The 16219-nt window shown below is 36.3% G+C and overlaps 1 protein-coding gene across 1 annotated transcript in view; it reads left to right on the forward strand.

Annotated features, from left to right (window-relative positions):
* LOC131682056 (hemicentin-2-like) overlaps nucleotides 1-16219 on the forward strand; it is a 297123-nt gene that overhangs the window by 96564 nt on the left and 184340 nt on the right. Inside the window, exon 2 of the mRNA XM_058963228.1 lies at nucleotides 9575-9943. Coding sequence (XP_058819211.1) covers nucleotides 9847-9943 — 97 coding nt within the window. The 5' untranslated portion in view covers nucleotides 9575-9846. The remainder of the gene's footprint in view (nucleotides 1-9574; nucleotides 9944-16219) is intronic.

Below are 16219 nucleotides of genomic sequence, written 5' to 3' on the forward strand. Positions count from 1 at the left end.
CATATTGTATGCTTTAAAGTCTCCGAAGATACTATTGACCTAAAATAATCCGTTTTGATGCTAATAATACATTGAATGTTTTTGGTCTTGTTTTTGGCTATCTAAATATCTCTTTTGATGATAGTCCGATTTCAACAATCTATAGTTTGTTCGAAAAGTATTCGTATAACCTTTTTAAAAATATATAAATTGTTTAGTTACGTTGTCAATTTCGGCAGAAAATTTAAAAAATCTGTAAAAAATCATTTAATAGCGTTCTGTCTGGGTGATAGGTCTTTCATTTAAAATTGGTTTGGATAAGATCGGTTCAGCCATTGCTGAAAAATACGAATGAGAGTTTGTCCGTTACATACACACACAGACATTGTCCCAAATCGTCGAGCTGAGTCGATTGGTATATAAGACTCGGCCCTCCGGGCCTCGGAAAAAATCTTGAAAGTTTGAGCGAATTCTATACATTCTTTTCTAAGAAATGTAAAACGTGATTGTTCCAGAATTCATGGCACTTCATTCACGATTTGGGGAACATTTTTTTCCGTGTACACGTGTTCATCGTGTATAAATGCATCGAATCAGTCGAAGACCGCTATACTCGCTATATCGCGCTAAGAGACAACTATGCTGGAAAATAGAGTTCAATGTGAAAATAAATATGATTTTCATAAGCATATAGTTTTCATTATTAATTAGTTTTCCATCGTGGCGGGAAAACGTTGAAATGCTTAAAATTAGCGGCTATGCTCGGTGTTGTATCAAGGTGTGTTTTAACTTTACTGTCTTACTAATCTCGACATCGTCACGTGGGGAAGCTAACCTCAAAACGATGTTTCCCGGCGACGCAACCGGTAGATATTAGCTAACAAGGACCCATAAACCGATAAGGACTGAAGATTAGCGATCAAGCGATTGCTCAAGCGGAAAGCTAGTGACAGTCAGCTCGAGACTGTAAATTAATATGCGATATATAATCGACAGGCATAAAGGCGATTCACACACATCGTCGGCAACAAGTGCAAGGTTACGACATTATGGCACGGAAAAAGGCCTTCCAAAGAAGGAAGTAGGTGGCAACAATTCGAAGGCCCAAATGGAGGCTAATTTCCATATTGCCTCAGAACCTTTATTTGCAGGTCTAAATTAGAGTGTTCGGACAGCAAGCAGACAGCAAGCGGATTCCGCCAGCAACTTACGCTGGGAAACGGCGGTACAGAACGAATCGAGCGTGACCTTTTGAGGGAGACGGTTTGGTGAGGTGGTCTGAGTAGTCGACGGCCGATTGCAGCTTCCGCGACGACCATACGTCAGAACAGCACGGAGGACAGGTTTTCCGATGGAGCACGACGTCAAGGTCCGTCGAGAGGGAGGTTGACTCGATCACAAATGTGGGTGGCGGAAGTGCTTTCATGATGAGTGCGAACTGCAGTATGCACCTCCAGGAAAAAACAGCATAGCGGACATGGTAGGGGTGTACCCACAACAAGCGTGAATAAAAAGAAAAGTGTATGGCTAGGATAAGTAGATAGAAGAGAACGGAAGGAGTAATGAGAGTAGAATAAGAAGCAGAGAAAGCAGGGCTATGGAAGGAAAATAAAGTTTGTGTCGATGAAAATTCATGTTGTGGATCTTAGTTTCTTCAGTTTTGTGTGCCTTTTTAAAAGTTTCCCGAGGCTGATCGAGGCGTTCGTGTCCCCCTCGGCAGTCAGACACGCAAACTTCAAACAATAATTTGTGTACATGGAAATGTCTCACCTACTACCTACTTAATTCATATTTGACTGACGTTCATTTCATGTAAATTTCAGCCACAAATCTTTTACTGTAGGGTGATGAGCCCATTTTCGCCATGTTTCTATTGTCACCCTACCCATTTGAAGCCGTTGGTTAGAGCAGTGTCTGCCATCTTTGTTCAACGCATTGAGTCAAATGGTAGCGCAACAATAAGGATTCAAGTTTTCGTTGCGCTCAAACACGAGAATTTCATCCCATTAGTGTTATTATATTGGTTCTTAACAACGAAGCAAAGCTGTTGATGTCAATTTTTACGCATTCCATTGATTATAGGCCGAGAAATTAATGAGTTAGTGAGGCACCCTGCTTAGTATGGTGAAAATAGGCACTTTACCCTATATTTATGAAATCAGTTGACGCTAGGTGCTTGAAGACAACGGAGGGAGGATCTATTCAGAAGACTGTGTATTAAGGTGCCAATGTTATGTATGGGAAACAGGTGATCATCGAATTTAATAACCAGACACACCTCAACAGCATTAGCACCTTGAAAAAAGTCTCTTTGCAAAAGTTTAGCTCAATTGGATACGATAAAGAGGTTAAGCAAAACGGTCAAAATGCAAAAATTTCCACCGTAAAACAACAAAAGGAATATTCAAAATTGCATTCGAATTTTGAATGCCAAATGGCTTAGGATGTAATGAAACGTCGAGATCTACAGCCACCCAGAATTTTTTAAAGAACTTTTTTTTATGGGACTTGGAAAATTCTGGATATGAGTTGATACTGGAGTTTGAAAAGGCTGCTTTTAATTTATTTTCTTCGCCAAATCTTTTAGAAATGAATGAAACAACGGATCTTGTATCTTCTCGTAAAAAATTGTTTTGATAAATGTTGCCTCTCTGGTCCCTAAACTTTTTAAACTGAGATTTTTAAATAAAAATCAAAAAAAAATCGTGGATTTCTAAAACATTTGACATACAAAAAAAATAAAAACTGCATTTCCAAACTCAAATTCCATCTCAATTCAAGAATTTTCGATGTACCACAAAGGCATTTTGTCACCATTACACCAGATCTCGAAGCTTTATGACATTGTTTTTGGATTGCGCTCAAATTTTGCATGGAGACTTTTTTTCGAGGTCCGGTTTGAAGTTTCAAGAAGACCATAAATATTTGCACTCTGCCGTTTACCATGTAGACTGAGGAGACAATTTGGGAACTGATTGGCGGATTGTTGATTACGGAGAATGTTATTAGATTTGAGTTACCAGTTCAAGGGCCGTAACGGTATTCAGGTTATATTTCAGACAGCACCAAATGAAACAAAGATGCTTTTATGATCTATTGCTGATTAAGTTTTTCGCATTTTCTTCGCTCCATTTTTTAATAAAATTGGTTCCATCTAGTCATATATCGTGTGAAGATAGATGACATTATTCCTTTACTATCAAATTCAGACTAGTCTTTCAAATTATATTCCTCATGATTTCTGTCTCTTCCTTATTATTCTTCAGTTTTCAGTGCATAAATAAACTTTCCTGAATTGACCCAAATGATCCTAAAATGGATGTCGAACAAGACTCGTCACCAAAGACTCCGAACTTCCATTTAAAATCAAACACATTGAACTGGACTCGACCATATCCGATCTTCTTTGGGATCAAAGATAGTCCGCGAAGTATTTTAATATTCCGCAAGATTCAGTTATTCAGCTGTGCCAGGTATCTCGAAAGTTTGCCTAGGTAAGCCCAGAATTGTGATATTTTGTCTAAAGCAATCAAATGACGTTACTGGTGACAATACCTTCATGAATAACTAACATGTTTGCATGCTCGCTCACAAAGTTGAGATCGATGGTGTAGTTATCAATTCGAACATGCATGGATGTAGATCGGGATTGGCTGTTTCAATGACTCCTTGCATCAGTGAGAAAAGATTTTGAATGACAATCGCACCGGGCGGGACAAAATTGTGCCACTTCAAACTAATGTCGGTGTCGGTGACCTTTGGCGAGACTGCATTACTTGCATTGCACTATTTACAAGCAACTTGGTCTTTTTACATTTCTTAGAAAAGAAATGTATAGAATTCGCTCAATCTTTCAAGATTGTTTTCTAGGCCCGGAGGGCCGAGTCTTATGTACCAATCGACTCAGCTCGACGATTTGGGACAATGTCTGTCTGTGTGAATGTGGACAAACTCTCATTCGTATTTTTCAGCAATGGCTGAACCGATCTTATCCAAACCATTTTTAAATGAAAGGTCTATCACCCAGACAGAACGATATTAAATGGTTTTTGATTCTGATGTTTAGTTTCTTAGATATGAATGCTTGAAAGTGCAAAATTAGCGTTTTTGCAGTTTTTTTAAATTTACTGCCGAAATTGACGACGTAACTAAACAATTTATATATTATTAGAAAGCTTATACGAATACCTTTTGAACAAATTATAGATTGTTGAAGTCGGACTTTTATCAAAAGAGATATTTAACATTAATTGCGGACGAAAGATTTTTATCATTTCCCATAGCCAGAAATAGGACCAAAAACATTCAATGTATTATTAACACCAAAACGAATAATGTTAGGTCAATAGTATCTTCGAAGAATTTAAGGTATACAATATGCCCTTTCTTTTGGTATTGTGATTTTACTGATTAAACCCCCTAAGGGTGAGATATTTTTATAAACTTTCTTCGAAGTGATTGTATTGCAATAATGCCTTCAGAAAATTTATTGCTCTTACTTTTGCGAATAACTTTACTGAAGACATTAAATACATATTTCGATTACTTTAAAAGTTATAGCTTGTTGTTTGTCGATTACTCTTTGTCGCCTATTTATTGTTCAATTTAGTAATAATTCATTTAAATGAGCCAAATATTGGTGTTTGTCGTTCCGCCAATTTCGCAGGTTTAGTATCTTCGATTAATTTTACAAACGTTAAACAGCACATCATTTGATAAAATAATTTTGGCGTTATATCCTCCAAGAAGTACTTATGGCGAATTTACTCTTCAAACATATTTAGTTCCAGACTTAATGTCTCAGGCAAAATTTTGGGGAGTGCTACTACAAACCACTTTGTTGAAGACATGAAGGCTCCATGTGTTCAAGGTATTAACAAATCTTAGGCTATTTCTATTTAATTTTAAATTAAATTATTATAATTTTACTGTTTATGATAAATCTATTATATTGTTTATGAAGAATAAAATTTACATTTTATCCAAAGCTTGAGATTGTGAAGCTCACAATAGAAAGTTATTTTGGAAAAAAACTAAATTAAGGAACACTTCATAAATATCATTTTATTACTCGATATACTCCATATACGTAGTGTTCATGCCTACAATAAAGTTGTTTTAAATGAAAGTTCCAACAAATTCGCTAAAGACAGGAACTCTGTTACAATTTTTTGAAAAACTGATTCTCCATAATTTTAAAACTTCAAAGATGGTGGTATCGTAATTATGCCATTTAGACAGTAAGTTAGATTTTCACCAAATCCCCACCAAACCGAATTTCTGACTAAGCCTCTGACTCCAAATAAGTAGAAACAAAGTCATTCTATACTCGTCCACAAGAAACTTCTTCGAATACTATCTAATACATTGAAGACCCGATTTGACCAGCCCCCAATTTTATCAGCCTTATATGAAAATATGTTTAATGGGCTCTAGCAAACAAACAAGGGTGAATTTGAGTAAATCCTTTCTTGACCATATTTTCCTTATCTTAAAGATGCAAATATGAAAAAAGAAAAAATCATTTTTTTTTTTCAAATTTTTGCGTTAGAGGACTACATTAAATATTCAGAAATAGTTATTAGACTACATCAAGGGATGGGAACAATACTTTAACAGCTTCAGTTTATTATGAAGAAAAATGTCGCGATTTAGTCAGTCTCCCTATTTTGTCTGCCTAAAATACACCATGGAGATGATAAAAACGGGTCTTTACTGTATTTATTATTCACAGTAATAGGTACATACCATTTTCTGAGGATATTTTTTTTCAATTGCATCGAACTACACCAATTTTTACGTAGTTTTCAAGGGATTATTTTATCGACTTCTTCCTATACCTATTCCCATTCGTGCGATAGTTTATGTTAAAAGAGTATCCTAAATTAATTGGTATACTTAAGGGTTTATATGTTGCAGACAGAGAAAATTCATATATTTTCAGCTTTTCCTACACAATATTACAAAATCTTCTTAAACAACTGTTCCTAATAAGATTATGGAAATTATAAAATATTTGAAAATTTGACGGAAGGTTATCGAAAAGTTTCGTGAAAAAGAAAATTCCAGTAATGATAATGATTTTCCGTAACGGGTTTCGAGAGATTTTTATTTGTTGTTTGGCATTAGGATTAGGGATAATAATTCAGATCAAAGATACTACTGGGAAGTCATTTTTAGACAAAGTCGATATCGAAGTAAAATTTGAACTATGCACGCATGCACTTCAGAGGTAGCGAGATATCAAAAGCTGAAATTTCAGTGCTTAGTTCTCAGCCGCGTTGGGAATTCGAGTAAACGCTATTGAGTATGAACTTCAAATTCATTCGAAAGTTTGTTTTTCGATTTTTTTCGACTCAGCACAACATACATAACCCCCTTAGGAAAATTCCGTTTTCTCTACACAATGCATTGATTGAAGAATTTATATATGTTATTAACGAAGCATTAGCAATAATTCGTTTGTATTTCTATTTTATGGGACAATTTTCCGCATTTCCATTGAATTGGTTTAACCTTTGAGATTTCTTGCACTGATATTTATTTATTTGTTTTTTTATTTATTTATTTATTTATTTATTTATTTATTTATTTATTTATTTATTTATTTATTTATTTATTTATTTATTTATTTATTTATTTATTTATTTATTTATTTATTTATTTAATTTATTTATTTATTCATTAATTTTTTTTTTCATCTGACCTAGTTGGTCTTAATATGAAGGGATGGGAAAAAGCCAATTTGAGTGAAATATTAACTATACTCAAATTGGCGTAAAAACACCATATCTTTTCAAATACACAATACAGAACATAACAATAAATACAGAAATAAATATAACAAAGACAAACTAATATAATAAAATAAACAATGTAAAAAAATATTAACAAAAGCAGCAAATAAAAATACAGATTAAAATGTCGTCAGGAAATATCTGGAAAGTCAGAAACTACTTAATAGCCGGTTTTTGAAGGTAGTAGATGACACGTTGAAATCGAAATCCGTAAACACTTCGTTGAATGTGGCAGACATGAAGCGAATTGGATCATGGCTACCATACAGGAAGTTCCTGTGTTTCAACATCAAAAAGCTTCGTTGACGGAGTACACGTTCCGGTGCATAGATGTGGAGTTGGGCCAACAATTCTGGCGTATCTAACTCTCCTAGAAGAATCTTAGCGACAAAAACAGCTTGGGCTACTCTCCTTCTTGCTTCAAGCGTGTGTAGACCTAATAATCTACAGCGGTCTTCGTATGGCGGAAGATTAATAGGGTCCTGCCACGGAAGGCGTCTTAGTGCATAACGAACGAATTTTCTTTGAATTGCTTCAATTCTTGCTATCCATGTTGCTTGATACGGACACCATATTATGGAGTTAGATTCCAATATTGACCGTACCAATGCGCAGTAAAGTGAACGGAGACAGAGAGGGTCCTTAAATTCATTAGAAATTTTAAACATGAATCCCATCTGGCGGTTTGCCTTGTTAATAATATAGTCGAAATGAGGTCGGAAAATGAGTGCAGAATCCAAAGTGACTCCAAGGTCACACACTTGTAGTACACGCTCAAGATGCGAAGAAGATATTGTCCTATGCTAATTTGAGCGATTCTCAGAGTTCTGTCACTATTCCATGTAGTATGTGTTATCAAAAAACATCGCGATGCATCAAGTTCTAAATGTTCTCAATCGATATAATGCCCGAAGAAAGCGATATGAGTTATAAGAAATGTATTATCACACTGTTAGGTGGATTAAATGCGTTTTTCTCTCTTGAAAGGCCGCCAAATATACCAGCAAGAGAAAGCTCTACTAAAAATCCGCACTTGGTCTTAGACAATCGAGAAGAAACAAAGAGTTTCCAACGCTTCCAGGAACACCAAAAAATCTCATGTGACATTTCAACCAGAGATTCAACTTAGTGCAGGATTGGTTGGACCTAGGTTGGGAACCGGAAACTTTGTGATATTGCGGAACTTCAATTTTCACGGTACGTCATGGAGTTATCTTCTCAATGATAATTGATCTTACTTACTCTACGATCTATGGTACAGCTTTAAAAAGGTGGCCTGCTTCACTGCCCATGACCACATTTTCGTTCCCCTGATTCCTATGAAACTGAGAAAATGAGCGGAAACAGTTTGCAATAATTTTTGCTATTTTTGTTGAAATTTGTCTTGTTGTTTATTCTGGACTAACAGGACCGTAGCGTAGTCTTCTAGCGCCTTTGATAGGCTCAGCGCCCCCTGGCCAAACACACGTTACGGCTCTGATCAGAACATCAACTCTAGAAGCTACGGTAATTCGTTTCTCGTACAAGCTACTCAGTGCTCGCTTCGTGGTTCAGACAGATCTAAAGCAGACTGAGTTAGTGAAGAAGCAATGCGCAGCATCGAGGAGTATTCTGCTGTACCATTATCAGTGCGTACGAAAAGCAACACTGGCAAATATGGAAAGGACAAAACTCGGCATTCTCTTTTTTCACTATGTATGCAAATAGTTCAACAGCAATTAATTACTCTTTAATACCAACACTCTATATGTGCTAAATCTTGCCATAGTCCAAAGCATTCATAAATGTTTGAATCATCTCCAAAACAGTTTAATAACTGAATCGATTGCCAATCAAACCATTTCCCCGAACGAACAACTTCGAGAGCATTCATTTGTTCCCCGGCCACAAATGGCTCCATTTGTCATACCATTTTGGCAGTGGTGTTATTCCACTAGACTGTATCGCTCCGATCATTATCGCGTGCAATATGCCCCAGGAATAAAGAGGGGGTCCCGCGATCCGGTACCGAGCTATGCCATATTCGCACTCCAGGACTCCTCCAATAAGCCACTGCATTTGTAGCACTGTTCAAGGTTTGCGGGAAACACGCCACTGCCGCCAAAACAGCACTCAATTGGCGATTCATGAAGTTACATTGTCTGGCAGGAAATAGAATGCAGCTGCGACACTCTGCTGCTGGTGGTTGCAGCGGAGCGACGCTGCAATTTGGAATGAATATGCTATTAGAAGTGCACGGGTTGCTAACTTCTGCATCGCTGCCACTGCGGCTGCTACTGGCTGATGTTGGCGATGATAATAATGATGACTGTGTCATAAGCGTAGTTTCTATTAATGGGATAGTCAAACTTTCCTGTTTTCCGGAAAACTGATGTAAAAGCCATTCTCAATCATTGAGTAACAAACAACTCATGTATTATAATGGAACCGTTCCTAAAATTTAAATTTTTTTGATACCTTCCTCTTCAGACTTATTTTTACCAACGTAACATATAGAAAATATACTTTTTTCGCAATAATCATGATATACAAGCATTTCTCAGAGATACTCCAAAATTTCAACAGATATTCCTGTTTCATTTCGGTCACTTTAGCAGTCATCCACCTCTCGGCTGTAGTCCAATAATGCCCGTCCCAAAAGGCCATACTATAAACAAGGGAAAGTGAGCACGCGTTTTCCGGAGTTGTTGCACCTCGACATATATTCAGGAGTATTATGTTCGTGCGAGAAAGTGAAATTTCCCCATTATCCCGAAAATGGCAAATTGCAACAGATGAGTTTTGCTTTTTCGTTGCAGGGCTAACTCACGGAGCTGAGAGGAGGGGTGCCACCCTCACACCATTTTCCAACGCACACGTACACAGACAAACCAAACAACGCGAAGCCATCCAGAAGATAAACTAACGCAGAAGATCATCATAGAATGTATGCGACCGCAGTTAGAGACCCATAAAAGGTTCGACCGATTTTGTGCAGTGCAGTCGCTGACAAAGGACACAAGAGGTGTGCTGTAGAGGGAGTAAGTCCCAGAAGCAGCAGCGGTAGGACGTTTTTCACGAGCAGTCGAAAATGAAATTGAATGGTTTCGTAAATGTTTTATGCTGCAAACTGGTGCTAATTATAAATTTAGCAAATGGGAAATTGATGCACGATAAGGACAAGCATGGTAAGTAAACACACACGCACACACATAATTGTCTGTTTGTTCGTTACTAACTATTCGACCGAACGAAGGTTGATAAAATCATGATGGGTCTAGTTGCTTGGTTTTTTGGTTGTGTGAGGAACAACAGAGCTAGTATCAGTTCAGTGGCCAATCAATGTCAGATTTTGAAAACAAATGTTATATGAGTTTTATCAGGAATCAGTAGCGCCTGGCTTAAATGCCACATTCCCCATGTTGATTGGAGATTTGCGCCTTGCCATTGTTTGTCTTTTCAATGGTAGAGTTAGGGATAAAGAAAATAACAACACAGAGATCATAGACAACACGGAAGTATTGTCCCAAAGGAGTAGAAAACACTTCTCGATGAGCAAATTTATAAACAACTCCGATGAGAAATGTTATTGAAATACGGCTTAAACTATAGCTTTTTACCACAATGGGTTAGGAACAAAAGCATATTCTTGATCCAGTTCCAGAGTTCTCTGTACATCTATGAATGGAGAACAAAAAATCCGGGAACGCAATAGCATTACTGCAGGGTAGTTACATATCAGATGATATGAAGTTCGTAATTGGATTCACAAAGATCACACGAATAATACTCAGCACGCTGAATAGTAGCCACGTGATAATTGAGTTTGCAATGTCCAGTCAGTGCCCTGACTAGAACACTGCAATTGTGCAAATTCTTTGACATATTCTGACTCACCCGGCCGTCTTTGTTTGAACACAAGTTTGAAAGTTACACTAATTGTTGACATGGTCGGATGCAGCCAAAGAGCGAATATTGTGCTTTATCCAACTAATCGAATGTGGTAAAACTGGTTCTGGACCAACGAGGTCAGTCGCAGCGCCCGCTCCAGCCAATTCATCCGCTTATTCATTTCCAGTAATACCGGAATGACCGAGTAACCATAGAAAGTACATAGCATTTGAAAGGGGTGCGTGTCGTTTGGCATAAATACGTTAGGCATAAGTACGTTAGGCATAATGGACGTTGGGCATAATGGACGATTGGCATAATATACGTTAGGCATAATGGACTATTGGCATAATGTACGTTAGGCATAATGGACGATAGGCATAATTCACAACAATATAAAAATAATCACAAGGCTTTCGTTTTTATACTGATTTCGCTTGTTTTTTTCAGAGTAGAAAAATAGGACGCTTTGCTATACCATACCTTTGCATAACTTTAGCGAGAGACTCCAAAATGAAAAATACCATGCGAGATATTTAACCCTCGCAAGTGTAGTTTTTTTTCTATTTTTTCTGTAGACGAAATGAAGAAAAGATCCCTTCATTTCAGTGAACAGTTTTGGTGCAAGCACATTTCAAGCCTCTTAGATTTATTACTAATACAGTTGCATCCAAATATTTTTTAAAAAAAAAAAAACAAAATAATGAACAGACATTATATTTTGGATCCTATGGAAACAGACAGTGTCATTTACAGGATCAACATTAGGCTACGGATTCTACGTATGTGATTTTTCGTTTCGGTAACTCGTCACAGTACAGGGTTAAACTTTCTCTCATATCAAAGAGATTCCGTAGTTCTATTTGTGATGGCCTCGAGAATACAATCATTGTGCTTAAGAATATGAGAGACGATCAATATAGAACCAGCAATATGCGTATATTCGTTGAATGAATAATACAATTTGCATCTAAAATTAGCAGTGGAATTTCAAGATGATTTTAATTTATTCTTGACCAAAGTAAAAGTAGCAGAACAAAGTGAAAGTGAAAGGAAACGTAAGTTGCTTACCAAAAAAAATTTCAACCTTAAAAGGAAATATTCTCTTGACCGCCCGCCAAAACCTGCTGTACAGGTTTTGGAGGACTTCGTGGTTAATCGCTCTTCCCAGACTTTTACCAATGATCAATTGGAATTATTAAACCGGGGACTAAATTATGCAATAACACCTAAACAAAACTTCGAAGATATGATTATTGACCTGGAAACAGGTATAAAGAATTCCAACCTCTCTTTTGAAAAAATTAATGACCCAGAACAGTAGTAGCTGGCATCATTAAAGAAAATGTTTCGGAAACCCAGGAAGATACAAAAGAATTAACAATCACCAAATAATTGAGGGAAAAGCCGGTTTACTTCATCAAGGCTGACAAGGGAAATTAAGTAGTAGTCATGGCTAAGCATCAATATGATACTGACATGCAACATAAAATAAACTCTGGTCCATATAGAATTCAAAGAATAAATCCTCCCCCTGACATGATCAAACGTGTCGATAAAACTCTTAAAGAATGCAAACCCGTCCTAGGGGATAGCCTGTCACGTCTCAAAGTTTCAAATCCCGCCTTACCTAGAATTAAGTGACTACCTAAAATCCACAAACCTGGGAATTAAATGAGGGAAACTATTTCAGCTGTAAATGCCCCTACCCAAAAAAATGCAAAATGGTTGGTTAACGAATTCCAAACAATGCCTAAACAATTCCATAGTTGCTCGGTTAAGAGCACACAAGATTTCGCAATCAAACTTCAGAAGTCAGGTGAAATCAAAGATGACGAAATAATGGTCTCTTTTGTCGTAACCGCCCTATTCACAAGTGTCCCTGTAAAAGATTCAATTAACTTCTTAGAGGATTGGTTACTACAACAGAATACCAATAGTCTATGGAAAAGCAAAGTGAGATCTTATCTTAAACTTACTCGCCTTTGCATGGAAGAAAATTATTTCACATTCCGAGGTGTCTTCTATAAACAAACTAAGGGTGCCCCTGTCCCGATCAGAATGAAATAACAAGATTATAACAGAACACAATTTTTGTAACATATTGTGTTACAAATTTGGTCTCGTTAGTAGTTAAAATAACAGAAATTTATAACAAGTATCAACGTGAGATAGATTTGTGAAATATTTCTGTTATGTGTTTCTGATCGGGGTGGGTAACCAACTCTCTCCTTTTCTTTGTGAGCTTTTCATGGCAAACCTAGAAGAATGTTTAAAGATGAAAAATTTGTTGCCAGAACGCTGGTGGAGATATGTTGATGATATTTTTGCATTATCAAACGGAGAAATTTAGCAAAGATATTGGAAGCTATTAACAACATTCATAATAATATCAAGTTTACACATGAAGAAGAAAAAGATAACAAATGACCATTTTTGGATATCCTTGTAATAAGAGAAGGAAAATCCTTGACTTTTGAAATTTATAGAAAACCTACCAATACAGATAGAGTTATACCAAATACTTCAAACCATTCTTATCAGCATAAAATGGCAGCATTCCATTACATGGTTCATAGAATCCCGATCAGAAGGGCATAACTGATTTATAACACCTGGAGTTATTTATTTCAAAAATATTTTGAAACAGAACCTGTTATAAATCCGGCTGGTTAGTTGTTAAAATAACAAAAAATAAAGCAAAAACCTTGATAATTAAAACACAATTGTAACAAAATTTGATATGATTTTATCAAAGTTAAAACTAAATGAGATATAATTTTTTTCCCAAAGTATATAGGTATTCTGTGAGAGAACTGTATTAGATATAATCATCTAATGACAGTGACTTAGTAACAAACGATGAATTCATAAATTGATGGTCTAATAATAGATTCTGATATAATATTGATAGTATAGAAAACTGTCCGCAAACCACTTTCAATTCCGTTATCTGAATATAACTCCAGTTGTTATAAATATCAACCATAGTTATAATAGTGTTATTGTTTTGTTATGCTCTTCTGATCGGGATGCTTAGTTTACCACTAAGCGAAGAAGCAAAATTTAAAGAGTTTATTTTCAGAATTGGCAGGCTCAATCCAGAGCAAACTATCCAATCAATAATCAATAAAAAAGTAAAAAATTCAACAAGCAATCCCTCACAACATTAAAGCCATTAACCGAGAATTTAAAAAGGATAGCAGTAGACTTCAACAAAAATACGGCTTATCCACTTAGACATAAATTAAAAAAGTTTGGTATGGATCTTGTTTTAAGTAGTAGAAAGCACCAAGTTAAATAGATTTTAGGATCCACTAAAGATCCAATAGAAACTCTGGGAAAATCTGGGGTATACAAAATTTCTTGTTCTCATTGTGATAAAATTTATATTGGACAAACTAAGAGAACACTAGATATTCGGTTTAAAGAGCACATCGCTGAAATCACAAAAGCTTCCAAGGAAGCTGTTAAAGATGTACCATTTCACTTCAAATCTAAGGTAGCGGAACATTCCTTTTCAGAAAAACATGATCTGACTACCGAGGATATAAAAATTCAACGTCAAACTTCTAATCCATGGAAATTTGATGTTGCTGAGAGCCTATAAATTTTTAAACAACCCCCTTCGTCTTTACTCAATCGAGATGAAGGTAACGGATACACATGGCTTTTCCAAACATTACCCGTACGCAAATGATTATCTTCACACACCTAAGTTACCTAATTTCTACCTGCCTTTTCGGTTCATAAACCTGTACAGAGGGTATTTTCTTCATTCTGATACAATACACTGAAGGAGGCTGCAAGTCGTAGCCGAAATACGTATCTGTAACAGAAAAGTGCAATTTTGCATTTTGTTCATCATAGTGGAATTAAAACGGAAGACAACGGTAAAAGTGTTTAATAATAAAATGCATCATTCTTTCTTTCACGAGCTGTTCTTGAAGGTTATATATTTTCTTCTTGGGCAATTTCATCTTGCATGCATGAAACACTAATCTAAGTTAACCCTTATATGCCCAACTTTTTGTAGTGTCCATAGAGTTCAAGAAACACGAAAAACCCGCTTTGAAAGATGCTTCTTTCGCAGTGCTGGAAGCTGCTCAATATTTACCTTCCGGTGCTCAAGGAAACTCTCCTAGAAAATTTTCAATATTCTATATGCTAGGAAAAAATAGTCGAAGACTGTCCAAATTGATGCGTTTTATCAGTTTTCAACAATAATGGAAAATAATGAAGATATATCAAAATTTTATTTATCCACGCTAACTGTAAATATCTCTGGTAGTACTGCTCCAGCAGAGCTATAACAGACTAATAGAAATAACCTCAGTTCTAAATTCTAATAGTACCAGTTACTAGTCTTACTTGTTTTTTTTTTAGTAAATTTTGCCTAAATCAAAAGTTTTAGCAGTTTAAAAATGTTGTTTACAAAAATCATGGGCATGAAGGGGTTGATGTGCGTTATTCATACCTTAATACAAAAAAGATCAAGTTTAAACAAGAGTATTAGCCTATTTGAGAGGTGTGCAATTTGTTTATCCGATGTTCGATGTGCATTCGTTCTACATCTTTTATTTGAGTTAAGCTTTTTTGAGGTATTTACAATAGAATAAAATGTTGATCGAGTTCTATCAGCTTCCAGAATAATTTTACAACATCAAAAAATTTCAAACATTTGCGCTCTTACCACCCGTTATTTTATTTTATTTTAGTTATTTTCGTCAACATGATAATACATGCCTAACGTCCATTATGCCAATCGTCCATTATGCCAAACGTCCATTATGCCTAACGTATATTATGCCTAGCGTCCATTATGCCAAACGTCTTTATGCCTAACGTCCATTATGCTTAACGTACGTATGCCGAACGTCCGTATGCCTAACGTATTTATGCCTAATGGGGTACACCCATTTGAAAGTGCTAAGTTTCTCGATTTGAGTTCGACATGCGATTACTAATTCCGATCTCGAATTTATCGAACTAAGTGCTTTCAGAGCAGCCTGACTGTCAGAGCAAAAATAGTTTGTTTTACCGAAAATTCCCCATTGAAGTGCCGATTATACGCCATACAGAATCGTGAAGATTTCTGCTTGGAAGACTGTACAGTATTTACCAAGCGAATGAGATTGGTCTAAACTCATTTCACGACAATAGACATCGGCACCGGCTCGGCCCTCCAACAAGAAACCGTCAGAATAATGAAGTACGTATTATTTAAGTTGTCGTTCCTTCCAGCCGGACAACCATTCCTTGCGAGGAAGAATTCGCATATTTAATACACACGCGTACTCTAAATCTGCGTAGTGCGTTGCAGCAGTGCACTGCATTCGCAGAGCAAATGCTCTGATGTTTCACTTTCCGATCCGCAGACGCGGCATGTATCGTTTGTAAGTTTATCAATCTTCATGAGATTAAATTTACTCGGACAGTGTCCGGTAAGTAGTCCTGTCAAGATGCACAATTCTTTTTTATTTAATCCAACTCCAGGATTTTTTTTATCCTCCTAATGTTAAATAAATTTCTTTGGTTGTCGCAGTCCAGTTACGGTACTCCACTCATTGTTT

The sequence above is a fragment of the Topomyia yanbarensis genome, chromosome 2 (assembly GCF_030247195.1).
Source record: "Topomyia yanbarensis strain Yona2022 chromosome 2, ASM3024719v1, whole genome shotgun sequence".
In the NCBI taxonomy this organism is placed as follows: Eukaryota; Metazoa; Arthropoda; class Insecta; order Diptera; family Culicidae; genus Topomyia; species Topomyia yanbarensis.